This window comes from Panthera onca, chromosome E1, assembly GCF_046562875.1.
Source record: "Panthera onca isolate mPanOnc1 chromosome E1, mPanOnc1 haplotype 2, whole genome shotgun sequence".
Lineage (NCBI taxonomy): Eukaryota > Metazoa > Chordata > Mammalia > Carnivora > Felidae > Panthera > Panthera onca.
In genome coordinates this window covers 11429122-11456622 of record NC_138352.1, presented here as the reverse complement: position 1 = coordinate 11456622, position 27501 = coordinate 11429122, and the positions used below count along the sequence as shown (strand labels likewise).

Sequence of the window (27501 nt, the reverse complement as noted above, 5' to 3'; positions counted from 1 at the left end):
CAAAACAAACCTTCCCGTGGAGGCACAGAAAAGATCCAATCAGCTCCTCGTTTCTGACCAGCCTGCGGTTTGGAAATAGGGAGAGTGTTCTCCAACAAACACACAACAACAGCAGATAGCCAAAGAATAAACAAGAAAAACAGCAAACGGAAATGTCACACACATTCAGGTGAGTGGGTTGATCTCCGCACGTAAACGTCAGCTCCCAGCCCGCCAGGCAGAGAGGAAACTTTTCAGAGCGCTGTCAGGGTGTAAGTCAATATTTAAGATTCGGCACTACAAGCATAAAAGAACCTGTCATCAGTTTGCTTCTTTTCAGAGACCTGTTTGTTTAGCTGGAATATTCTACTGACGGTTACATAAAGGAGGAGGGGAGCACCAAGGATCCAGGTGGAGAACCTGAAAAAAAGAAGAAGAAAAAAAAAAAACCAACTTGTTTTGGTCTGATGTGGGTAATGCCCTCTCTCTTTGCTTGCTTTATCAGGAGCGGGGCACATTCAAAGCCTTGCCCTGCGGCTGCACGAATTACTGTCTACCTTCCTTGACTTTGCTGTGCCACTGTCCTCATTCGTTATTTCTTTTCTCTTCCCATAAATAGCTCCCCAGATTTTGTTTCCCGACTCTCTACTTTATTTCCGCCTTGTAGGGAGAAGTTTGAAACGTTTGGGAGAGCGCGTCCTAGAGAAAAGACCAGGAAAAGTGGAAGAATGCCGAATGTGTTCCGTAATGACCTCATGGCACTCATTACACAGGAATTCAGGGCTCCGGCAGAGTGACGAAAAGAGGGCTGCAGTTAAGCAGATCTGCCTGGTTTACTTGGCCCAAACCATAAAAAGACATCACTATCTCTCTCCACCTTCTGGAGGCTCCAAAGTCCCCTCCTGGCTGCGGCGGTCAGGCCGAGCCTGGGGGCCCCAGTGGCCATCCAGCACCCAGGGTGAGCCTGTAGAAGGCTGTCCAGCTCCAGTCCTCCTGGGGCCTGTCCATCAAGCTCGGAATGAACCGAACCTTCTCAGTGAGACTTGCAACACCCACATGCTTTGCTTTTCCAGGGTAAGAGCAAATACAAGGGAAAAATAATTCCCCTGCGGAAACTAAGGATAGAGAGTCCTCTCCCCCTCCCTTGTCTTAGGGCATTTGCTTTAGAAAACATGTAAACTCTTTGCCTGTTTGAAATGTATGTGAGTCTTTTGAAGGCTAAAGAATCCTCTTGCCAGCCCCGGGAAGGTCTTTCTCCAAGACTCTGGAAGCATCTCTTTGAAATGTGATCAAGGAAGATAGAACCCCCAGCGCCCGGTTTCTGTGGGCGGCCAGGAGCCTAGTTTATTTTGCTTTGTTTAAAGCCAGTGAGCCCACACAGATGGTCTCCCCCGACCCCCCGAGGGGAGTTAGGATGAACTCCACGGGCCAGATGCGCTGCGAAGCCCTCTTACCGGAGGACTCGACCCTGTTTATGTTGTGAACATGCTCTCTCTCGGCCGCATCCAAGGGCAGGGTTTCTCTCTGTCTTTGCTATCTCTTAGCGGATTGCCTACAAAAGCCCTTTGAATCCTGGTGTCAGGTTATTCAACAGGGAAAGTGTTTTCTTTCTCGCGCATCTCTGCCCGGAGGGTTTTGGGTGGGGAGATTTGTTTTGAATTCCATTTTCCCAACTCTAGCTGCACCCCCGCCCCCACCCGTCCCTCTGTTGGCTCAGCCCCGGCCCGGCATTTGGTCTCTTTCTGTGCCAAGCAGCTTCCGACTCCTCCGGGTCTCGGGTTCCTGTCCCTTCGGCTCAGCCCGGTGTCTGCCCGTATCTTCCTGGTGGCCTGCCTCCTTCCTTCACCTGCTCCCTCCCCCGAGAGGCTGTCCCTGACCACAGCTCTCACCCCCCCCCCCCATGTTTTCCCTTCACAGAACCCACCCCTGTCTGTTTATCAGAGTCTCATCAGCCTCTCTGCCCGGCAGGCAGCCTCCGGGGAGGTCAGGACTTTATCTGCACGTCTGCAGCACCAACAGGGCCCAGTGTTGGGGAACTGTCGTCAAAGATCAGTCTCCTGCCAACCCAGAGAAGCCTCTCCACAAAGCTACCTTCTACACAGCGATGATTAACGCTGCAGATGGCCGTTGGCCATTACCTCTCAGCCTCTCCTCTCTGGGCTGGCGGAGGGCAGCACGGAGTTTTCCCGCTTACATCACATCCTCAGCCTTCCTGGCGCTGCCTTTTTAACGTGTATTTATTTTTGAGAGACAGAGAGACGGAGCACCAAAGCGGGCCCCGGGGTTCCGAGCTGTCCGCACGGAGCCCGACGCGGGGCTCGAACCCACGAACCATGAGATCGTGACCCGAGCCGAAGTCTGACGCTGAACCGACTGAGCCACACGGGCGCCGCCCCCCCCCCCCCCCCCCGCTCCCCGCCCTGGCACTGTCTTTGGCGCTGTCCGTGTCCCGTGTTTTCTGGGGGCCTCACTGGCCATGTTGGGAGCACTGCCCGGGAAACCTTTTTGCGCTCAGGCTGGTCAACCCTGCCCCGTGCCCCCAGGGAAGGCCCTGTGTGTCTTGCCCTACGGTGATCTCTCACCAAGTGTGAAATAAACAAATGCTCTCAGGTCACGTTTCTTTCAGATAGTGCTTGTCACCATGACGCTGGGCCCGCAGGGCACATTCACCTTCCACCCCCCCCCCCATGAATTTCTCCACGAGGAGAGAACGTGGGAAGGCTAGACGCTCTCCCATGTGCCAAGGAAGGGTAGGCTATGATCTTAGGAAATGAAGGAAGATTCTTCTTTGATAGTGAGTCTCCGGAGAACAGGAAATACTGTCCCTGCGCCCGGAGACTAAAGAAACGTTGTCGTGGAGGTCCATCAGGGTCCACCTGGCCTTTCTAGCCGCCTCCACAAATACCGCCGTAGTCCAGATGGCTCCCCACAGGCTGCCTGATCCAGACCCAGTGTTCCAAGACGAGCACACCGCTGACTGTGACCGCCCGGGAGGTAGGACATTGTGTCTGGAAGAGAGGCTATCTAGCGCAAGAGTGAATGCTTGCCCAGGGCACTCTCAATCATCAACTCCTTCATCAGACAACAAAGGCTCAGGAGTTAAAACTCTATTTTTGGGGGGCACCTGGGTGGCTCAGTCGGTGAAGGGTCCGTCTTCGGCTCGGGTCATGATCTCACGGTTCCTGGGTTCGCGCCCCACGTCGGACTCTGTGCGGACAGCTTGGAGCCTGGAGCCTGCTTCGGATTCTGTGTCTGTCTCTCTCTGCCCCTCCCCTGCTCACTCACTGTCTCTCTCTCTCTCTCTCTCTCAAATATACATAAAACATAAAAAATTTAAAAAACATATATATATATATATACTAAACCCCATTGAATTGTACACTTAAGTGGATGAACTAGACACTATCTATAAATCATATCTCAATTGGACTGTTTTAAAAAAAAAAGTTTGGAGTGGGCCTGGTACAGAAAATAGAATTAGAGAAGGCAGGACATATACTGGGGCATTGAATGCCGCTTCCCACCGCTCCTAAGAAGCTGACCTCTTTCCATTTAACCCAGCATTCCTCTAAGTCATCAAGAGTCTCTTCCAGCAGAGAGGATCCAAAGGTTGAGGTCAACAGTTCTAATCCTGGAGTGATTCCAAGGGACACGCACTCCAGAAACATTGTCGTGCGTCAGCGGAAAAGGGCGCATTGTCTACAAGACCTCTCTCCAGCTTAGCTGATTTCAGCCTCCCACGGTCTTTGAACTATTTTACAACTCTGTAAATTGCAGGGAGTTGATAATCATGCAGATTCTGTCCTGTCTATCTGATGCTCCTCCTCTTTGTGGAAAAACCAGTTTTGCCCCCATTTGCAATCATTGTTAACCATCCTTACTCCCTTTTAATTTGTGCCTCTGCATTTCTCTTTTATGTATTTGCTTATTTTTATTTAAGCTGATTTATTTTGAGAGAGACAGAGAGAGTACAAACGGAGGGGGACGGACAGAGAAAAAGAGAGACAGGGAAGATCCCAAGCAGGCTCCGAGCGACCGGCGCAGAGCCCGACGTGGGGGCGGCTCGAACTCACCAACTGTGAGATCACGACCCGAGCCAAAATCAAGAGTTGGTCGCCCGACCGACTGAGCCACCCAGGTGCCCCTGCACTTCTTTGAGATCAATATTGCCCGTTTGCTTACGAGTGGAATAAAACCTTTAACACATGTTCACGTTTCATATCCGCGGGAGCGTCGCAATCTTACCTTTTACCAAGAATGATCTTTTACCAACTTTATCTGCACGGAAGATCTCGTGCATCCCGTCAGCTGACATATAAACTCTAAAGTCAGAGGCTTTTAAAAGGAGAGGGTGGTTTGTCCACCTTACCTAATGCGAAACCGTGGTGATGGCCGGAAACCCATTCGGAAAGTCTGTTTCCACTAGAACGCGTGTTTCTCTGGATCTCACTCTGTGCCCGGCAGCGACATTGTCTGGAACCCGAGAACCAAGAAGCCAGAAGTCTGGATTGTCTGCCACCCCACCCCCTACCCCCTCAGCGGGCTTCGAGGGCTCCCAGTTCCACCCACCGCTGAGATGGTGAGCGGCACAGACCGTTGTTCGGTGGCTCAGCTCGCACCCAGGAGCCCACTTAGATCTCTCCGCGCTGTGGAAGGCAGAGAGAAAACACTGGCAGCCAGAACCTTCTCCAAGAGCAGGGGGCGAGATGTAAGAGATGCTTCGTCGCGATCAGACCAGTGCCAAGGGTAAGCCAGCGCCTTCCCCAAGCGCGGTCCGTTTGCCTAGCATGGCGAACAGGCACCAGGGCGTCGGGCGATTGCTCGTGCCAAGTTCACGGGCGAACTCTGGTCAATTAAGGGTCGGTTAAGGCGGAGAGTTAGAACTTAACCCGGGTCTATGCAGACAATGTTTATAGAATCAGTGTATAGGGTCATTTGCAGGTTAGGTGTGTTCAGAGAGAGAGAGAGAGACAGAGAGAGACTGAATCAGCACTGAGAGGCACTTGTCTCCTCATTCCCAGCCCCTCCCCTGGAACAGTGCCATGCATCCCGGCGTATGGCAAGGGGCAGAGGAAGCCCATCCTGCGTCTCTATTCCTGGCAGCCACTCAGAAGCATGTTCTTACTGTTTTCATCCTGCCTGGGGAAGACGGTTTAAACATTTATTGGTGCGTGCCCTGGGTGAAGGCCAAGGACATTGGGTACAGGATGGGAGGCTGTGCAATTCCTCTGAATGCACCCTGCCGTGTGTGAGCCATGAACCCAGGTCCCGCGACCTTCAGAGCTTAGGATCGCGAGCCATTTCGGCTGCTGGATAACCCCTGTGTGATTCAACATCCTGTAAGCGAGAGTTTGGAAAGTACTAACCCACGGTACTTGACCAAGGGCTGCGTCTCTGAATTTTCTAAGTCTTCTACACCGGGTCTTGGTATCACTTCTCTGAGCTACACATTTCCCCTAGGCCTCACGCCTTTTGTTCTTCCTATCAAAACAGAATTAATGACTTCTCAGAGGTGTCGTCACTCAGCAGATAAGGATGCAGTCTGTAGGTCAGTCGGATGGGTCCCCGAGAGCTGAGGGCTCCCTCCGTGATCTGGGGCAAGCCGCCTGCTCTCAAAGGCGATGTCCCCAACCGCAAAAGGGGGTTGATAACAACGCCTAGCGGCTCGGGTGTCTGTGAGGGCGGTCCCACACGCGCACCGTTCAGAGTGCCTGGCTCAGAGCTCTCGCCTGCACCCACGCCACTCGTTGCTGTCATGGCCATGACTCCGGATGAGAAGCCGGGAAGGTTGAGCCGACTGACGGTAAATCAGCGGTTCTCGACTTGGCCGCGTGTCGGGATCACCTGGGGGAACTCAAAAAAAATACCCCTGCCTGGGAGAAGAGCCACCCGGGGGGTTCCGGCTTCGTTGGTGGGGGTTGCAGTCTGGGCATGGGATGTAGCAAAGCTCCCAAGTGATTCTAATGCGCACCCAGGACTGAGAGCTACCACCCTGAACAGTTCGCAAATGAGATGTTCTCGAAGCTCTGGTCTACGGCTGCACAACGTTCTTTTAGGAGAGACTGCTAGAAGGTCTTAAAGCCAACCAGATTCCCTGTACCTTCCTTATAAAGGTCATGTTGAACTTGGGGGCCGTTCAAGGCTTTCCCAGCATCTGCACTTGTCCAGGGTCCCCAAGGGTTTGGAACCTGATAAAAGCGAGGTTCCCTGTGACGTGTGCATGTTTCTCATAAAGTTCTACATGCAGAAATTGGCTTCAGAGACAAAGAAAAGGAAACCAAACTTGTTTGAACAAAAGGAGTTTCTCTTCCTTCGAGCCACGCCAGCTTATAAGCCTCCACAAAGCAGGGAAGGCAGCTCCTCCTTTCCCTCGCAGACACTGATAGACTCCTTGCCTATCAGAGTGGTTCACCGTCAAGACAAACGGCGTGCACTCCCTGGCCAGGAGTCCTAAGCCCTTAAACTACCTGCGGTCCACATCAAAGCTCCAGGATATACAGAACTTTCTCGCAGCACCCGAGCCACCACCATGAGGACCTGCCTGCGGAGACCCAGTCGTCTGGACCAAGCTGTCCAATGGCTCTTGCTTTTGGCCGTGTTGATCTCCTTATTCTTTGTCCTGCCCTCCTTCGTTAAGGAACCCGATACGAAACCTTTCAGGTAAGGTTCTGGCCCCTTTCCCAATGCCTCAGAATTTATTAGAGGAAACTTGAAAGCCTCTCATCCAGGGAAGCCTGGGGAACCTGCTGCACCCACACAGGGGTAGGCGGGGGTCAGGGATGTTGTCAAGAAACACTGGCAAGAAAGATCCCAGGAGGCCTCTGGGGGACAAGCAGGTGTCAGAGGTGGGAAAACCAAGGGGTCCAGATGCCTTGGGGCTGGTAGAGGGGAAACGTGGGCAGGAGTCTGAGAACGAGGAGTCTGGGTCTCCGGAAGGTATAGACAGAAAATGCCTTCCCCCTCTGGGACCGTGAATGATAATAGCAGCTTTGGGGTGAGTTCTTACATGCCATTCACCGTGTCCTAAAGCACAAGATTTACCCCGTGGATTCCATGCACTTCAAATTTTATTTTTTTTTAACGTTTTTTTATTTATTTTTGAGACAGAGAGAGAGACAGAGCTTGAACGGGGGAGGGTCAGAGAGAGGGAGACACAGAATCCAAAACAGGCTCCTGGCTCTGAGCTGTCAGCACAGAGCCCGACGCGGGCCTCGAACTCACGGACCGCGAGATCGTGACCTGAGCCGAAGTCGGCAGCTTAACCGACTGAGCCACCCAGGCGCCCCGATTCCATGCACTTCAAAATCACACTCTCCCCGTGGAGTTTGTCAGAAAATGACCTCTCCCCCCAAAAAAATAAAGAAAAGAAAAGAAAAGAAAAGAAAAGAAAAGAAAAGAAAAGAAAAGAAAAGAAAAAAAGAACCTCTTCCTTCGCTTAATTCTGGCCCCCAAGTTCATCCTTACATACAAATCTAGTCCCATCAGATGCCATCACATCAACTCTGAAACAGGTGTGAACATTGACTCTCTCCTCAGTCACCACACTAGGTCACTAATGCTTTTGAAGTTTCTAGAAACTGAGAGGTGAAAATATGTTTCTCTTTTGACTTTGCACTTCTCAGGCCACTGTGAATTTGAGGGTCCTCTGACGTGTGCTGACCATTTGCATTTTTTCTAACTAAGTCAGCCAGCTGTCACCGCCGCTTGTGTTTTTCTAGGGAATGGCTGGGTCATATCTCTTGCTTCCCCACCCCCCAAAAAAGGAAGCGAAATTATTTCTCTTTTATTTAACGATAGGAGTTTTTTGTGTATTAGGGATATTAACCCTTTTCTATCGTAGATGTAACAATACTTGAAAGGTTTTCTTCAGGCTGATGTTTGTTTTTATTGCCTTGTTTATGCTATCTCACGTGACACAACTCCTTCTTATGTGGGTGAAATCTATTTATCATTTCCTTTATGGCCACTGGACTTTGTGCAATTTGGGGGAAAGTCTGTCCCACCCCAAAATTTTATAAATTGCCATATATATATATATATATATATATATATATATATATATATATAGTGATGTATACATATATATACATTAGTGAATATATATACATTAGTGAATATATATACATTAGTGAACACACAGTGTAGTCTTAGGTTCAGGAGTAGAACCCAGTGGTTCATCACTTACAAGTGCTCATCCCAGCGAGTGCCCTCCTTAATGCCCATCGCCCATTTAGCCCATCCCCCCCCCCACCTCCCCTCCAGCAACCCTCAGTGTGTTCTCTGTATTTAAGAGTCTCTTATGGTTTGCCTCCCTCCATTTTTATCTTATTGTTCCTCCCCTTCCCGTTGCCTTCTGCATTGTCTACTAATATTTTTGTACTTTTTTTAAGCTTAAATCGTTAACCTACCTGAAGCCTATTTTTGTGCATGGTGTGAATCCGGGTTTGCATACGCTGAACTCTCTTGACCACAAGTGACAAAAACCCAACGCAATCTGGCTTAAACAAGAAGACCGGGGAGGGAGGGGCGCCTGGGTGGCTCAGTTGGTTCAACATCCGACTTTGGCTCAGGTCATGATCTCACGGTTCGTTGGTTCGAGCCCCACGTCTGGCTCTGTGCTGACAGTCCAGGGCCTGGAGCCTGCTTTGGATTCTGTGTCTCCCTCTCTCTCTGCCCCTCCCCTGGCTTGTGTTCTGTCTCTCTCTCTCTCTCTCTCTCTCTCATAAATAAGTAAACATTAAAGAAAGTTTGTACAAAATAAAAGAAGCCCAGGGAAGGAGAGAAGGTCAGAGGATTACAGTGTCCCTGGAGACACACGTTGGGGTAGGAGTGGGCTGCAGGAGTCACTCATAGTGACCCGGATGCCTGGTCTCCTTCCCCAGCCGATGTCACATGTCCTGGAGTTAGGGGGAGATATAAGCAGACTGGTGCCTGTTTCTGGTCTAGAGATTTCTGAAGGCGGAAGGTGGTGGGAATTGTCCATGGTGTAATGTACATGGGAAGAAGGTTCTGGCCTGGGCCTTCAGAGCCCAGGAGGCTGTGGACGGCAGGTCAGCACTCCTGTGGTGCCAGGAGGGATCACGGCCCCAGAACCCTCCAATTACCCGCTGGGGCCAAGTAAAGGGACATCCACTCCAGAGAAGCGTTTGGGGACCCCGAATACTGTTGGGGGCATCCATGAGGGGATCCTCAATGCAAAGGAGAGCGCTGCCCCAGGGAAGCCACACTTACTGACCCTAGCGAGAGCACCACGTCAGCAGACAGAAGCCACTGGAACCTCAGTGCGAGCGGGGACACCAAGTGCTCCCCACTCTTCCCAGACTTGAGTAATAATACAGGAGAGCTAGGTCTTCAGAAGGAAGGGAAGGTCTACTCTGTGCCTGACCAGGGATTCTAGCTGCCTCCACCTCCCCCACCCCTCCAGCCTCACCCCTGCCAAGCCTGGGGTGGGGGGCGGGGGGAGGCGGGACACCTGGAATTCTAAATGGATGAGACTGAATTTGGGGTTTAGGTGTTTTGCTTTGTTTTTTAAAATCTTTCCTGTAATTGTTTTGTTTTGTTTTGTGTGTGGACGGAGTTTGAATCATCAAAGGTGGCTGTGAAGTGAGTAAATCTGCCCTAGGCATCAGAGATAGGGAAAGGGCCACACGCTGAGACTTCTCAGTGAAAGTCTCTCCTTACTACACTGCCAATCAACCGCAGAGCAGAGACTGAGCGCCTTGAGCCAGAGGTCCCTGGAGGAAAGGTTGTGTGTCTGTTGAAAGCTTCGTTGAGAAGAAGGACCTCGGAGGCAGGGAGGGCTTGGAAAAGGCTTGTGGGGAGGATAGCATAAACAAGGAGGCCGACCTGCAGAAGTGTCCTCTTGGCTGAGCCTCGGCGAATCCGAATCCGCCTTGCAGAAATGAGGGGCTTGCTCTGGGGAGCCCAGGGAGGGCATTTCAGGAGGGTGGGGCCGAGGCTTGATGCAAGAGGCTTTCAGGCAGGGAGGCGACCTCACCAAAGCAGGATCGTGCAACGATTGGTCTGCCAGGAGGGAACAGGATGGATCGGAAGGGAGGTGTGAGTCACAGCTTTGGCCTGACCCAGGGCAGGAACCAAGGGAGGGACTTCGACAGCGGATTATCCTGCGGTGAAGGGAAGGACCGGGGCTGACAAATGCCCTCCCTGGCAGATTTAGGCACTGAAACATAAGGTGCAGAAGATCTGGGAGGGGTGGGGTAGGAAGAAGCTGAAAATCAGGAGACACTTTGAAGAAGACTGGGGGGAGGGGAGGCACGTGTGCAGTTAGAGACGGGGTCGGGGTGGGGGTGGGGGTGGCCCACCTCCCCCCACAGTGCTGCCTGGGCAAAGGGTGACAGTAAAATCAGACATAAAAGGGAGTCGTAGAATGCCAACCCAAGTATAGGATCAGCGGTTTCTGAAGGTCCCTGTTCCCAAGTCTGCATGTTAATGACACCTCAATATCATCTCAGAGCTGGAGATTTCCCCAGACCTGCACCTATGCTCAGGAGCTTTCTGGGGGTTATTTCCCTTTTTTTTTTTTTTTTTCCGGGGGTGATTTCCAATCTTTGCAATCGTCGCCCAAGATCAGCGTTTTTATTCTTTTACACAAATGAGGGAGATGAGGCTCCAAAAGGTTAAGCCTAATCCCACCCAGCCAGGAAGGAACAAGACAGAGACGTGAACACGGGATTTGAACTCCACTACCCGGAACGCATTCACTCTCAGGAGACTCAAAGTCCGATGGAGGGGAGAGCCACACAAGAAGCAAGAGAGGGAGGGTGACATTATTAATAGTGGCAAATACCCCCCCACCCCCCGATTTAAGTCCAAGGTGACGAGCGCTATGGGAAGAAACAGAGAAGAGTAATTACATCCAGGGGGCAGGGTCAGGACAACATCCTGGTGTCATTTGCAGAGCGCTGCCGGGCTGGGCGACATGGCAGCACGGGGGACACCGCGCACTAAGGAGGCAGCAGAAGGAACGGTGCAGAAGCAGGGCCACCGGTGGGGGGGCGGGGCGTGTTCCTCGAGGGACTGATGACTCATGTGAGCAAGGCTGATAGGGGCTCCGCATGCCAGGCACTGGTCTCCAGAACCCATGATTACTGACCACATATCAAGGCTTTTGGGTAGATACTATTATCAGCAACACCCCTCTTTTACGGATAAGAGCAGTTAGGCAACTTTCCCAACCAAGGTCACCCTTGTCACTTAAGTTCAGACACAGGCCAGCTGGCTCCGGAGTCTGTGCTCCAAGCCACGACCCAGGCTGGTGTCACAAGCCCCACCCCCGCCCCTCGGCAGTGTTTTTTCATTTTTTGTTTCTAAAGTTAATTCATTTATTTGCGGGGGGGGGGGGGGGAGCACAAGCAGGGGAGGGGCAGGGGCGGGGGAGAGAATGCGCAGCAGGATCCCGGCTCTCAGCGAAGAAGTCTGACTCGGGGTTCGATCCCACCAATAGTGCGCTCGTGACCTGAACGGAAGTCGAGAGCCGGACGCTTAACCGACTGAGCCACCCAGGCGCCCCTGCGAGGTGTTTTTTAAACACTTGTTGATGAAAGAGTGAATGCGTGGCCCTTGAGGGACCAACGGTTAGATTCCACGGCTAGGAAAAGCTTTACAGGAACGGAGTAACTTGAATACATTTGTGCATTGTGCAGATTCCTCAGTTAGTAGATTGCACGGCAGACGGTGGGGGGAAGGTGGTCTCCGTGGGGGGCTAGGTTAGAAGCTGTTGCAATGGTTTAGGGCCCAAGAGCCCTGGGCGGACGGCGTTAGGAAGAAAGGCCTGAATAACTCAGATCGGCTGGATTTGGCAACAAACAGGATGGGGAGGCAGTGGAGAGGAAGGACTGGGACACAACTGTATGATTTCAAACCTGGGTTATTGGACTACTTCTCGTATCTTCTTCATTTGGTCCCAGTCTCCATTGTGCCCCTGGATAGGTAGATACCAGCTAAGACCATGTCTCTACCTGCTTGGCTTTCCTGGTCTGGAATGAATTTGTCTTCAACAATTCTGTGGATTCTCTTTTTTATCTTATTTTGGTCTAAGACACAGAACTTTCTTTTCTATAACTTCCTGGTTTCCGATCCTGGACCCCCATTCATGGAGCTGCAGGGAAACTTCATGTCGGGACCGTCCTCCCTCCTCTGCCGCCTCCCCAGGATGATGTCAAGGGCTCCCGGATGGCCACGCCGTGCCAGCGCCTGGGTAGGGGTGGCTGATTCTTAGCCCTCGTGTGGCCGTGGAGACAACCGTCGTCCCTGCCTCTTGGCCTTTTCATGTCCACCTGGCTTAGGTGTGAGAATTTCCTGATGTTGTCAGAATTACGGTTCTGTCTTCCTGGGTTCAGTGTGCAGCCATTGTCTGTCAGGACCCTAGGAACACGACAAGTAGGGCTCAGGAGCCCTCCGAACTTGGGACCCAGAGCCCCTCTCTCCTCTCTGTCCTCTTCACCCAGACTAAACTTTCTAGGGAGGGGGCGATGGTGGGAGGAAACAGACAAGTCCTTCTCCGAGACATTTGATCTATTTCACCAAATCTTCTCCTCCCTCTAAGGTCTTTCAGGGTGTCCTTTACTTTCTAGTTCTTACTGGGGCACCTGGGTGTCTCAGCTGGTTAGGCGTCTGACTTCAGCTCAGGTCATGATCCCGCAATTCGTGGGTTCGAGCCCGGCATCAGGGTCTGTGCTGACAGCTCAGAGCCTGGAGCCTGCTTCGGATTCTGTGTCTTCCTCTCTCCCTGCCCCTCCCCTGCTCATGCTCTCTCTCTCTCTCTCTCAATAATAAATAAACGTTAAAAAAAATTTTAAACAAAACAAAACCCAAAGAGGCCAATACATTTTATCAATAATGTGCAAAATGAGAGCTAAACTTATTTGATTTGAGGGGCGCCTGGGTGGCGCAGTCGGTTAAGCGTCCGACTTCAGCCAGGTCACGATCTCGCGGTCCGTGAGTTCGAGCCCCGCGTCAGGCTCTGGGCTGATGGCTCGGAGCCTGGAGCCTGTTTCCGATTCTGCGTCTCCCTCTCTCTCTGACCCTCCCCCGTTCATGCTCTGTCTCTCTCTGTCCCAAAAATAAATAAAAAACGTTGAAAAAAAAAATTAAAAAAAAAAAATAAACTTATTTGATTTGAGGTAGTTTAAATGAAATCTTAGTAAAATGTAAGTGCCTCATCGGTAGCCATTCAACATTAATGACATATTTCCCTAAATATCATAATAAAGGTAAGTTTGGAGTTCTTAAAATAGAAAACAGAGTCCCATTTAACAGATGAGGAAACAGGGGCTCTAAGGGTTCTGCACCTTGCCCAAGATCCCACAGCTGGTCACTTGGTGGCCGGGCTGGAACTCAAGCAGGTGACTTTCCACCGCCGTGAGCTCCGCTGTCCTCTTGCCCAGTGCCGGGAAGTTAGTTTTCTGTGATTATCCCCAAGAGAGGTAAGCTAGGTACCAGATACAGGTGATAAACATAGACTCTGCTTTAAACAGTCTTGGTTCACAAGGATCGTTTCCCAGCCACCGGGCCACAGGGTCTCATCTCGTATCTGTGATTCTTGACCCAGACATACCTGCCATTCTTGGGTTTACAACAATGACCTCGGTCACACCCACCAGCCTCCCCGTTCACGTTCAAGGTCTTCCCTACTCTCCTTAACTAATCTCAAGACTCACGCCTCTGGGTCTGGGGAGAGCTGTCGGCTTGTGTCTGTATTTGTGGATCCCAGGGAGGGAAATCGTCCAACATTTAAACCAGCCTCCCACCCACCCTGGGCCACAGTGAGTTCAGTGAGGTGAATGGGATCCCAGAGAAGGCTCAGGGCTCCCCTGCTGGGGGAGAGCTTTGGAAATTGGATCCCGCTACTGAAGCGTTAGGAGCAGTGGCTTAGATGTGTTTCCTCTTCTTCTCCCGGTTTCTATTGTTCCCCATTAGGATTTAATTGGCCGGAAACCACACAAATAAGAGAATTGGCTTTGATTTGAAAAGCGAACACTTGGAATAACAATAGAATACAGATTTCTGGGTGTTTTCTTTCGAGCCTATAAAGAGAATTAAGGCAAAGTAGAGATTTTAGCGACTGAAGCAACTTGTGGACGCGTCTAAAGATTCAAAGTGAAGTTCGAAAATGTAAATCATGCAAGAAAGTGTCAGGATTTCCTGGGGGAAATAAACTTCAAAGTTTGGGGGAGGGGGAAGCAGAATGATTGGTTTTCATCTCAGAGAAGACCGGAGCCCCTAAAGAGTTATGTCGGCCGGTACCAAGGGAGTTGGGGAGGCTCCAGGCTGGGCTATGATTTTTTTTTTTTTAATGTTTATTTTTGACACAGAGAGAGAGAGAGAGAGAGAGAGAGAGAGAGACAGTGTGAGCGGGGGAGGGGCAGAGAGAGAGGGAGACCCAGAATCTGAAGCAGATTCCAGGCTCTGAGCTGTCAGCACAGAGCCCAACGCGGGACTCGAACTCACGGACCTTGAGATCAAGACCTGAGCTGAAGTCAGACACTTAACCTACGGAGCCACCCAGGCGCCCTACTGTTACTGAATTACTTTACATTTTTAAAGAATATTTATTTATTTCTGAAGGAAAGAAAGAGTGTGAGCAGGGGAGGGGCAGAGAGAGAGGGAGACCCAGAATCTGAGCTGTCAGCACAGAGCCCGACGCAGAGGCTCCAACTCACAAACCGTGAGATCATGACCTGAGCCGAACCCCGACGCTCAACCGACTGAGCCACCCAGGCGCCCCAAAAGTGCGACATTTTATATTTTTAACCACCCCCCCCCCAATAGATTAGAACTTGACGTTGGATTTGCTTTTTGCTTGGATGTGATCCCTGAATGATTTGCCTGTCCCCCTGAAGGCTTAATACAAATCAGGTACTGGAGCGGAGAGCCGCCCATCACAGAGGGACCTCAGCAGGGGGTGAGGAAAGACACTGTGGGGACCCTACAGTTGGTTCCCCTTTCCAAGGAGAGGCAGGCATCATGAAAACCCAGGTGGGGGAACCAGATGCGTGACCCTGAAGAGGCTCAAGATAAAAAGAGTGAGCAAAGAAGCTGGTGGTGGGGATTCCGGGGAAGGGGGTCCGGGTCGTGAGGACGTGATTAGAGGCATGTGTGTGGCCAGCCACTTATCACAAGGCAGGCACACCTAGCCTGGAGCCTGTTCAGCGTCTGTTCCACTGAATGGCACAGCCCAGAATTATTTAGGGAAATCAAAGGGTTTTGGTTTGGGGGGGGGGGGGCGGTTATTAAAGAATAACTGATATACGAAATTGTGTATCAGTTTCAGGCGTACAACATAATGATTCGATATTCACAGACATTATGAAATGCTCACAATAAGGCTAGTTACCCCTTGTCACCATACCAAGTTGTTACGATATTATCGTATATTCCCGATGCATGGACTTCACACCCCCGTGTCTTATTTATTACTGGAAGATCTTTGGCTGGCTCATTTCACTTAGTGTAATACCCCCCCAGGTCCATCCACGTTGCTGCAAATGGCAAGATCTCGTTCTTTTTAATGGCTGAGCAACTCCATTCTGTACACATTGGCCGCCCGCGTCTTTATCCATTCATCTACCGATGGACACTTGGGTCGCTTCCGTATCTCCGCTGTTGCGAGTAGTGTTGCCATGAACATAGGGGTGTGTGTGTCTTCTCAGACTAGCATTTTCTCTTCTTTTTATTTATTTATTTTTTTTAATGTTTATTTATTTTTGAGAGAGAGAGAGAGAGAGAGAGACAGAGCTCAAGTGGGGAGGGGCAGAGAGAGGGAGACAGAATCCCAGAATCCAAAGCAGGCTCCAGGCTCTGAGCTGTCTGCACAGAGCCCAATGCAGGGCTTGAACTCACGAACCCTGAGATCATGACCTGAGCCAAAGTCGGCCCCTTAACCAACTGAGCCACCCAGGCGCCGCTCAGACTAGCATTTTCATTTGCTTCGGATGAATACCTAGATGTGCAATTGCTAGATCCTCAAGGAGGTGTTTTGAGCTGTTTTCTTTTCCTGGATAAAAGAATCTTTTTTTTTTTTTTAATTTTTTAAAGTTTATTTTTGAGAGAGAGGAAGTGAGCATACACAAGTGAGGGAGGGGCAGAGAAAGAAAGGGAGAGAGAGAATCCCAAGCAGGCTCCGAGCTGTCAGCACAGAGCCCGATGCGGGGCTCGAACTCATGAACCGCGAGACCATGACCTGAGCCAAAGTCGGACGCTTAACCGACTGAGCCACCCAGGTGCCCCCTATTTTCCTTAGGATTTTCTGAAAGACGTTCTCTCTTCTCTGGCTGACTTGATTGTAGGAACACGTATGCAATGCATGTAACACACAAAACATGTGTTGATTGACTTGTGCATGCTCTTGATAAGGATTCCAGTCACCAGCAGACTATTAGGAGTTGAGTCTGGGGGGAGTCAAAAGTTACACGCAGATTTTCGACTGTGTGTGGGCTGGCGCCCCCCCAACCCACACACCATTCAAGGATCCACTGTGCTATTGCACGCTTGCCAACCGTTGTTTCATGGCACCAAGGACAAAGAAACCTTGAACCTCTTTGTGACTAGAGCTATGTGATCCCCGCTGATAAATTTATTTTTAAAGTGCAACATTTTACGTTTTTACCTCCCCGGTAGATCAGAATTGGATATGGAATTGCTTTTTGCTTGGATGCGATCCATAAATGACTTGCCTGTCCCCCGGAACCCTTAACAGAAAACAGGGTCCCCTCCTTCACCACCCCTCCCGCCCGCCCCCCGCCCTGGCCTTGCCCATGGTGTTTACATTCAGGATCACATAGGATCTGGACAAGACGAGTGCAGGGCATTCACCATATGGCCAGAAGGAATTTGAGCATTCAGTAAATACCAGGCAGGAACAGAAGGAAATGCCTACATAAACACCCACATTCCTAGCAATCATAGTTGTGTTTAATTATAGGGAATTGAAATGGAACTTAATTACATAATTTTGTCAGTACCTGGGTCACTGCTGCAACTCCGTGTAAAACTTAAAAGAGTCATCAGTAATCTGCCAGCGTCGCAGGCAGACAGCCCTGCACGGGGCCCTGGGGCTCCCGCTTCTGGAAGGGGCTGCAGGAAGGAGTGCCTGGTGCCCCCTCTTTAGGGGCTGGCGTGACCACGAGGCAGAGGGCCAGCTGTCTGGGCTGCACGCCCACCGCGTCTAGGGTAGAAAACCACCCTGCCACACCAGCTCCCCGATCACAGCCACGCGAAGGTGCTCGCAGTTTGGAAGGGAAACTTCTAGACGCCTCTTGCGGTTTGGGCGTGGGAAATGCGGGTGGAGGTGCATCCAAGGTTCAAGGCTGAGTGACGAGAGCTGTTTGCCATGAGAGTTAACACCTAGGCCTTCGCCTGTGCCCCGAGCCTGGGGCTTCAGCTCAGTTGTGACATTAAAGGGGAGAAGGGGTGCCTGGGTGGCTCAGCATCTGACTTCGGCTCAGGTCATGATCTCACGGCTCTGAGTTCGAGCCCCGTGTCGGGCTCTGTGCTGACAGCTCGGAGCCTGGACCCTGCTTGGGATTCTGTGTCTCCCTCTCTCTCTGCCCCTCCCCTGTTCATGCTCTGTCTCTCTCTGTCTCAAGAATAAATAAACATTTTTTAAAAATTTTTCTTTAAGGGGAGGAGTGAATCTCAAGGCCTCAAACCTTTCTACGAAACAAAGGTGGCCCAAATCCATCAAGCGTATGTTCTGAACTCTCTCAGCTTTTCCACTCCGCGTGGATGGTCCTCTTTCAGAATGGATACTTTAGGGGCGTCTGCCCAGCTCATGAGCCAATAACCCCCTCTTTCTCTTGAGACTGTCTTCCTCCCGTGCACAGGGTGGACCCCAGGAGGCCACTTGCCATGAGACCCGTGTCACTTACCATGTGGCCAGGGACGGAGAAGGGACCCAAGTGAGACAGAAGGAGAGTCAACAGTCCCTGGGGCAGGTGACTTGGGGTTGCCATCCTCCATGCGGGCTGAGGAGCAGAGAGAAGAAAGCAGGCTGAGGGAAACAGGATAGGTAGGAACAGGGACAGGCCTCAAAGAGAGATTCCAGGTTCCAGAACCTTCTAGAGCCCCAACCATGTCCTGGCCTTGGGCTCAAGATGTTTTCTCTCCTTATGATAAATCTCCCCGCCCCTTCCCCCCCCCCCTTTTTTTTAAGTTAAAAACGGAAAACAAAAAAAGAATAAAGGCTTCAAACCTTGAAGGCTATTATCTTTTCCAGGCTGTTCCTCTGTCACAGCCCAGCCCTGCCTCGCGGCCTTTGTCTCCTTTCTGGTCTGGGATAGCTCTCGTTCGAGTCCCTTCTCTGAGCCATAAAACAAAGGCAGGGGCATTTGTTCACTGAGCCCAGGTAACAATGTGTTAAGTGTTCCCAGGAGGAAGGACCCCACTGCCAGCCTTTGCCTAACAGCCTCCAGAGAAGTTTGAAAGTCAGAACAGAGAGTGTCCTTCTTGGAGCACTTGAACAAGCATTCTTCCCTGGGGCGCAGGAAGCAGGAAACACGACCACAATGCAGAGGGAGGCCCCACACGAGGAAGGATTAACATGGGTAATCTCCTTATTGCGGTACCACCTTGGGCCAGCCCTCTATTGGTCTAGGGATCAAAGTCTCCTCTGTCTTCCACCTGTAACAACAGTGACTGTGTTTTCTGTGGGTTCGAGGTCTGTGCCTCGTTCAAATTTGTATTCCTGGGACCCACAAAGCACATCGCACGGAGACAGTGAACAGCTGTTGAATGAGATGTTCTTCTGCGAGTACATGTTTCAAATTCTCCCCCACGTTTGTTTAAATCCATTTCCCGGTGGGCTCAGAAAGCCTTGCAAGGGGTGCCTGGGTGGCTCGGTCGGTTGAGCATCCGACTTTGGCTCAGGTCATGATTTCAAGGTCCGTGGGTTCGAGCCCCATGTCGGGCTCTGTGCTGTCAGCTCGGAGCCCGGAGCCTGCTTCGGATTCTGCGTCTCCCTCTCTCTCTGCCCCTCCCCTGCTCACGCTCTGTCTCTCAAAAATACATAAACGTTAAAAAAAAAAATGTTTAAAAGAAAGCCTTTCGAAAGCCCTGATGTGATATGGCACCACCCCGGGGGGACTTTGTAGTAAGGGCTGCTTGGAGCGATTTCTGCCCCCTCGGAGCCTGCGATCTAGGGCAGAGCTGACATCCCGTTGAACGACTACAACCCAAAACACGCCCAATTCGATGCCACGTAGGGGTTTAGCACTCACGTTGTCACGGACACGGAGCTTGGGTCAGGCTACCTCCCGTGGCTCATCACGATCACCCATTCCCCGGCACACCTCCGAGTTTCAGCTTGGCATTTTATCTGTGATGATCTGTGGTCCCCCATATATCCTGGGCTCCGTGGGGGCAGGACCGGACCTGGTTGAGCTCGTCACCCAGGCCCCAGTAACTAGCCCAGCATTCATAGGAGATGCTCAGCAGTAGTGGCTGCATAAAAGAACAAACTACGGGCTGTGGAGTTGGGAGGCGGGCAGAAGTCAAAGCTGCAACCAGGGGATTGGGACACCGGACTCAGGAGACCCTCCCCCCGCCCCAACTTGCACACGACAAATCAAGAATGAATGAAGCCCCCACGGTCGGGGAGAGAAGGGCGGGTCTTATTGGCGGAGCAGGTGTTTTGTGCCAGATGCTAAACACGGGCTGTGAGTCAACGCCCACAGCTGACTTCTCTCAGAGGCAAAAGGCAGCAGCCCATTTTACAGATAAGAAAACCGAGGGCCGGGGAGGTGAAGATTTCTCCCAGTCATGCTGGCTAACTCCCACTGGGGTCTGGCTGGCTGCACCTGTCATGCTCTCTCTTCTCTCTCTGTGGCCTCAGTGAGTCTGTGATACGGGACTTGGAAGAAGCATGAGAGCAGACACAAGGGAGCTGCTTGGGACAAGAGTGACCACGATGAGCCAGGGAGGCCCAGGACATCAGGGAAAAAGAGCAGGAGTTAAGGACACCTGGAAATCCATTAGGATGATGGCTAGGTCACCAGAGAGGATGATTCTTTCTCCCAAGGCTCCCGGGAATCGCCCCCCAAAACCTGTGAGCACAGAGACCCCACCTCAAAGTCCAATTACAGAACCACGCTGAGCGGGGGACCCGCGCTTTTCTCAGAACCCCTGACGCTAATTTGCATAAATTAAGTGATACTTTTGACGGCCTCACACAAAAGAAGAGAATGAAAAGAAAGTAAACGTAACCCTCGGAGTCAGAACCCTTGAGTGCCCCAAGCCAGACCAGGCACCCTGAATGTATCTTCTCCCACCGCTAGACCAAGCACCGTGCAGTGGAATTCAGCTTATGGGCCCCCACCCCCTTGCTTTGGCACCCTCCCCACCCCCCTCTCCCCCCTGAAATTCTTCCGTAGCTCCTCCTGGACAAGAAGACCAACGATGAAGTCCAAACTCCTTAGTCGGACCTACAATGCAGATAATAATCCGGTTCTGTCTACCCACTTGGGATCATCTCCTGCCCAGGCACAGACCCTTCCCTCGTGCCCACCAAGCTCACGTGCCCCCCGCCCGGGGCGAGACATGTTCTGTACCGTAATCACACAAGTGTGTCTTCACTAGGGTTCCCCTTGCGGGTGGCTGGGAAACACGCCTCGCATCCGGGATGTCCGGCATCTAACGTGAGATGGGGGCTCTTGACAAGTGAATACTTGCTGAGGCCCGAGATTTTTTCCCAACAATGTCAACAGGCAAGCTTGTTGTTAGGCAGGGGTCGAAGTAAATATTTCAGGCCGATCTTTCGATCAAGGATGAGAGCTATAGTCTTGACATGAATGTATATTTTCCTACTCCCTTATGAACAAGGTTACCTTTGTTACCTACCCTTCATTAAAAAAGAAAGAGACGGGGCGCCTGGGTGGCTCAGTCGGTTGAGCGTTCGACTTCGGCTCAGGTCATGATCTCGCGGTCCGTGGGTTCGAGCCCCGCGTCGGGCTCTGTGCTGACAGCTCGAAGCCTGGAGTCAGCTTTGGATTCTGTGGCTCCCTCTCTCTCTCCCCTCCCTTCCCCGCTCACACTGTCTCTCTCTTTCTGTCTCTCTCTCTCTCTCTCTCAAAAATAAACAAGCATTTAAAAAAAAGTAAAATTTAAAAAAAGAAAAAGAGAAAAGGTCAACAGCATCCTACAGATATTAGTAACAGGGCGGAGTCACACAGTCATCCTGGAGCCAGAGCAGAGAGGGCGCTGTCCAAGGTCAGCCTTGTCAGCGGCACTCCTGATGCCAGTTCCCATAACAAACTCCAAGCCACCACCGCCCGCTGCTTCGAGGTCACGGGTAAGTTTCCAGACCCAACGCCAACAGCTTCATTTGGGGCATAGATGGCGATACTCATGTCTCGCGGAAACCGGTTTGAAGTCCACCCGAGGCACAAAAAGAAATACCATTTATGCTTCAACCTGTTGATACGATCCTGGACCCTAATCAAAGGGCACATCCGTCCCTAGGCGTCAGCACATGGGTGACGAGGAGAGATCTTCAGGGTCGCCACACAAGTCTGCACGGCAGGCTCCCCCACGGGAAGGAAGGACAGCGGCTCCTGCCTCATCGTCCGCGCGAGGGAACAGCGTGCAGGTGCCCCCGGCCCAGGCCACAGCCCACCCTGCCAAGGGGGACCTCAGAGAAGAGACCGGTGGGGCCACCTCGACTGGGCCGGCCCCACCGAGGGGTCGAAAGAGGAAGGACACCGTGCTGGACACGCGGCCCCCGAGGGCACGGGATGGGGGAGTGGCCTCAGAGGCACTGTCACTGAGGAGTCAGGACGCGAGGACAACCAAAGGAAGGCAGGACCAGAATGGGGAGCCCACGGCCACCAGGACGGTGCCCTCGAAGCCTCGGGCCAAAGCGGCCACCACGGCAAGGACACCTGTGCCAGAAAGCCAGGCCGAGGCGCTGACCACGCCGGGAGCAGGGTCAATGAAAGGAGGGGCTTCGGCCGTGATGCCCCGCCGGGAGACACCCCGGGCCAAGCCACCCTCCACCCCTCTCCAGGCCCGCACCACACAGAGAAGCCGAAGCCTGCGGGCCGCCAACTTCAAGTCTGAGCCCCGGTGGGATTTCGAGGAACAATACAGCTTTGACGTGGAGGCCCTACAGACGGTGAGTCCTCCCCCTGGCTCCCTGCTCTGAAGGCCCCTGCAGACAGACAGGCCACCCCACCTCTCTGACCTCCCGGGCTCCGCCCCCAGGCCCTGCCTGGCCCCACCCCGTGCCCTCCCCATCCTTCTTTCCAAAAGTGGTGGAGGCTGGACGGGAAGGCAGGCCCAGATCCTGGCCCGGGCCTGCCCTGGAGCTCCCAGAAGGCCTGGGCAGGGTCACCGGGCAGGGTCACCGGACAGGGTCACCGGGCAGGGTCAGAGAATCTACCCGCTCTGCAGCAGGACGGCCAAACCTGCATCCCGAATACCACGGAAGCCGCAGTGCCTTCCAACCTTCTCAGGCCCACTTTCTGCCCCTGCCCCCAGCCCCGCCCCTGGCTGTGGCCTTCCGGGGCCTGGGCCTGCCTGACCCGCCTTCCTGCGTGTAGACCTGCCCCGACTCAGTGAAGGTCAAGGCCTCCAAGTCACCCTGGCTGCGGACACTCTTTCTGGCCAACCTCACCCTCTTCCTGGACTCCAGCCGCTTCAACCAGAGCGAGTGGGACCGTCTAGAGCACTTTGCGCCACCCTTTGGGTTCATGGAGCTCAACTACTCGTGTGAGTCTTCCGGGGTGGGGGGCGCGGGGAGGGGCCTGGGCCCACAGCACACGGCAGCTGCCCTCTGCCTCTGGCCTGCCTCTTCCCTGGAGGCCGCCAGCCCCGGGAGAAACGATGGGCTGCCTCCGGGCCCCTCCGGGGACTGAACGTGAACCTCCCCCGTTTCAGTGGTGCGGAAGGTCGTGACCCGCTTCCCTCCGGTGCCCCAGCAACAGCTGCTCCTGGCCGGTCTCCCCGCCGGGAGTTCCCAGTGCGTCACGTGCGCCGTGGTGGGCAACGGGGGCATCTTGAACAACTCTCGCGTGGGCCAGGAGATAGACAGCCACGATCACGTCTTCCGGTGAGCGGTCCGGCCCCGGGCTCCCGCCCGGCCTCCCTCCTACGGGGACGGGCTCTTCTGAGAGGTCTCATCGGGCGTTCTCTGCCTGTACCTGGAAGGTGGAATCCTGGGCTCTCCGGAGACTCCCCTATAGCTGCCGCGCCCCCCACCATTTCTGTGCATTCCCCCCCCACCTCTGTGCGTTCCCTCCTGCACTCACGGGTTCCGTCTGCCTCTTTCTGTGTAGACTGAGTGGAGCGGTCACTAAGGGCTACGAACAGGATGTGGGCACCCGGACGTCGTTTTACGGCTTCACTGCCTTCTCCCTGACCCAGTCGCTCATGGCCTTGGAGGGTCAGGGTTTCCGGCACGTGCCTCTGGGGAAGGTGAGCAAGGAGGGACGGGCCCGGCCGCACGCAGAATCTGAATGAGGGCGCACGAGCCCAGACAGGGAGCCGGGTGTCCTGGGTCTGGGGTCTGGTTGGTGCAGGGTCTGCTCGTACGAGGGGCAAGAACACGGACGATGGCCAGACAGAGCCGGAAAGAGCAAGGGGGCGGGCCGGAGTCAGAGCCAGGCCGCCCCTGGTCCTGAAGGCGGGACTCGGACCACACACTGTCCCTGGTCCCCAGGACGTCCGCTACCTGCACTTTCTGGAAGGCACCCGAGACTATGAGTGGCTGGAGGCGATGTTTCTCAATCAGAGCCTGGTGAAGACTAGCCTTTCCTGGTTCAGGTACCCCCGCCCCCCCCTCCTCCCCCACCCCCCGGCCCCCCCGCGGAGCTGTGTCTGGAGCGGCTCTGAAGGGGGTTGGGCGGGTGGGGACAGCCTCCGCTGTCACCTGGAGATGGGGTACCGGGTGCCCTGACTTGGCCCCCACGGGAGGAGGCGAGAGAACGGAGCCCGAATGACCCCTTCCTGCCCACAGGCACAGGCCCCAGGTGGCTTTCCAGGGAGACCCGCCATGGGACAGATACCTGCTGCTGCACCCCGACTCGCTGCGGTACATGAAAAACAGGTGAGGGCAGCCGAGGCGTGTGGAGAGGCCCGGGTCCCTGTCAGCCCTGCAGCCTCCTGACAGCCCGGGGCCGGGGCACTTCCCAGGTTCCTGAGGTCCAAGACCCTGGACACTGCGCACTGGAGAATCTACCGCCCCACGACCGGCGCCCTCCTCCTGCTCACAGCCCTTCAGCTCTGCGACCAGGTGAGATTCTGGAGCAAGAGTGGGGCCACCTGGGGAAACAGCTGCGGGCTGTTCCTGGACGTGCCCAGCACCGGACGACGGCCGGGAGGGCGGGGGAGCGTGGCCCCGTAAGTGTCCGTCCAGGGGCCTGCGTCCAGAGCCCCGGGGCTAGAGCCAGGATACGGCCCCCCTCCCCCGACACACAGAGACCACGAGAGCGAGCCTGAGAGAGAGCGACTTCAGGCTTCTCTCTCCTCCGACCTTTATGTAGCTGAGTGCCTATGGCTTCATCACCGAGGGCCACGAGCAATTCTCCGATCACTACTACGATAAGTCCTGGAAAAAAACAGTCTTTTACATCAACCATGACTTCCAGTTAGAGAGAACGCTCTGGAAGCGGCTGCACGATGAAGGTATAATCCGGCTGTACCAGCGTTCCGTAACTTCCAAACCAAAGATGTGACAGGAGCCTGGACAGCAGCGGTCTCCTCGGCCTTTCCGGGGCACGGGGCAGGGTGGGGGGGTTTTGAGGCCTCCCGGCATTTTCCCAGGGCTCAGTTTGGGCTCCAAGCCCCTCCAGACACCCCCGGGGACCAATGAGGAGAGACTCCCAAGATGGCAAATGACTGAGGTTTTGGAGACCTCGGAACATCGCTACGGGTTCCGTTCAAAGGGAGGAGGACTCCGGTCTGGAGACCAAGGAATTTGAACGAAATGGCGTGATGACTGGTCAATACCACAGATTCCTGCTGAAATTCACCCTTCACTGTCCAGAAGATGCTTGACACGAGGGGAAGAACCCTGAACCTACGGACGCACGTCGAGTTGGTGTTTTGCCTGAGTAGGCTTTACACCCAATGGGCGAGGAGCCCATTGAGGGGCTTGAACTCATGACCCTGAGATCAAGACATTCGCTGAGATCGGGGCGCCCGGGTGGCTCAGTCGGTTGAGCGTCTGACTTCGGCTCGCTGAGATCAAGAGTCAGACACATAACTGACTGAGCCGCCCAGTCGCCCCTAGATTTGGTTTTGAATTCCAAATCTTGTACTTAGCAGCTGTGAAATCTTGAAGGCGTTACTTAATTTCACTGTAGATTGTCTAGAGGACCCTTCCGGGGCTTATCAGATTCTAGAAGGATCTGCACCTTTCCTTGTCTTTGAGCTATTTGGCCACTCTCTGAGTTGTAGACAACTGATAGTAATAAAAATGAGTCTTGTCCACGAAGATGTGGAAAGTTTTGTACAATGAAGACACAATGACTCCCCTGTGGATGGTGACCCATTTTATATGTACAAGCAAGTTCATTTAGCATTCCTCGTTGCCCGTATGTGTCTGTACTTTGGGCTGTCCTTTGAACCAGTATTTCCCTCTCACTGGTTCCTTCATCAATTAATAAGTTAAATAAAATCCTTGACGTGTGTTCATTTTACATTTGTAGGACAGTCACGATTTTACCCTTAAACGCACAGCCTTCTAATCTTAGGCCACCGTTTTCTAATCTGTAACACGACTTTTAGGGTGCCCATTTCACAACGATTTAAAAAATTACTGTCTGTAAAAAGCCCGATACAACAAGGACCCAGTTTCCTCCCCTTTCATTCTCTATCCTCCCATCGTCCTGCATTTTCTCAAACCCCACGTTGAGAATTTGGACCAAGCCCAAGGCATTTCAGTTCATCTTACCCCCCTGAACTCTGTCTTTAGGATTTGGACTCTGAAGCCCAGAAAGAATTCTAAAGATGCTAAACCGCATAAAGGCCCTGATGAAGGAGGACATGGAAGGCAAAAAACAAAAACATAAACAAAACCAAAAAACAAACGCAAGATGTCTTAGACTTCTCGCACCGTGTTCAAAAGCTATTTAATACCAATAGGACAGGATTTGCTTTGCTCAGAAGGGTTGCAGTACCATCTCTGGGCAGCAGGTGGCAGCATCTTGGGACCCCTTGTCTGGGATGTTCAACTTGGCTTTTTCAGGTTTTCCTACCTATTCTTACGTGTTTATCCTTCCATGTGAATTTTCGTATCTGCTTAAGATCTAGAAAACATGTTTTGGTAGCTTAATTGGAATTGCATTAGACTTATCAATTTACTGGGGGAGAGGGACACCTGGGTGACTCTGTCAGTTAGGCGTCCGACTTCCCCTCAGGTCACGATCTCACAGTTTGTGGGTTCGAGCCCCGCATTGGGCTCTGTGCCGACAGCTCAGAGCCTGGAGCCTGCTTCGGATTCTGTGTCTCCCTCTCTCTCTGCCCCTCCCCCCCCCCCCCCCACGCTCTGTCTCTCTCTCTCTCAAAAATAAACATTAAAAAAATATTTTTATATAAATAAATTTACTTGGGGGAACCAATGGAAGTGTCCCATTGAGTTCTCTTTTCCAAGAGCAAGACAATTCTCCATTTGTCCAAATCCATTTTTGTGTCTTACAGTATTTTAATGTTCTCCTCATATAAATTTCGAACATTCCTTGTTGAATGCACTGCTCAGTATTTTATCTTCTTTGTTGCTGTTGTAACAAAGCATGTTACGACATGTTATATCCTCTCCCCGGTTATTATTTATGTTTGTGAAGGCTGTGATATACTGTCCTATTATCTGCACATAGATTATTTGCAAATTCTTCATGCCTCTGATTTATTTTTCTTTCTCAAGTCTTTCGACTGGTGTGTCTGGACTGAGCCAACACAACAGTTTGCCCCACTTTGGATCCAGATAAATGAGCCTCAGCCTTTATGGTTGGGTAGCCTGAATTTAAACTTGAGAAAGTAGATTTGGAGGTCCTTGTAGTGGAATACAAGATAGTAGAATACAATGGAAATCAACAGCCCCTTGACCAAAAAAATCCCTGATGTAGGAATTTGCCCTGAATATAGATCTCCCGTGATACAAAAATAAATATGCACAAGGTTATTCAACTGCAGCATTGTTCAAAAGTGCAAAATATTGGGAACTGCTGAGGCACTTAAATGTAAGAGATGTAAACTATGAAGAAGGGTACATCCATCCAACAGAGAACGAGGCAGAAATAAAATGAGGAAGATCTCTGTGGACTGACATGGAGTGGTTTTGTGTGTGTGTGTGTGTGTGTGTGTGTGTGTGTATGTTTAATTACTTATTTATTTAAATAATCTCTACACCCAACATGGGGCTCAAACTCAGGACCCTGCAATCAGGAGTCTCATGTTCTTTTGACCAAGCCAGCCAAAGTGCCCCTCTGGGTATATTATTAATTAAAAAACAAAACAAAACTAAACTAAAGACAAAGAGTATTTATAGTATTTATACCTTTTACATAGGAA

General features: G+C 52.3%; 1 protein-coding gene and 1 long non-coding RNA gene across 7 annotated transcripts; one reads left to right on the top strand and one right to left on the bottom strand.

The window, feature by feature from the left end:
- Positions 1-288: 288 nt before the first annotated feature.
- On the bottom strand, positions 289-4619 carry LOC144614408 (uncharacterized). Its single transcript, XR_013552197.2, has 3 exons — positions 4549-4619; positions 4349-4452; positions 289-399 (listed from the first exon to the last, which is right to left on the bottom strand). It is a non-coding gene; the product is annotated as an uncharacterized LOC144614408 (long non-coding RNA).
- ST6GALNAC1 (ST6 N-acetylgalactosaminide alpha-2,6-sialyltransferase 1) lies at positions 4447-26468 on the top strand. 6 transcript variants are annotated; one of them, XM_060645285.3, is made up of 10 exons: positions 4447-4725; positions 6227-6639; positions 21454-22105; positions 22533-22701; positions 22870-23041; positions 23268-23406; positions 23651-23754; positions 23948-24037; positions 24124-24223; positions 24474-26468. In XM_060645285.3, the coding sequence occupies exons 2-10, from the start codon at positions 6509-6511 to the stop codon at positions 24663-24665; spliced, it is 1749 nt and encodes a 582-aa protein (XP_060501268.1). In that variant the 5' UTR covers positions 4447-4725; positions 6227-6508; the 3' UTR covers positions 24666-26468. The 6 variants fall into 6 exon arrangements, with proteins under 6 accessions (XP_060501268.1, XP_060501267.1, XP_060501266.1 ...); XM_060645284.3 differs by having other exon boundaries at positions 6215-6639; XM_060645283.3 differs by having other exon boundaries at positions 4447-5303.
- The last annotated feature ends 1033 nt before the right edge of the window (positions 26469-27501 follow it).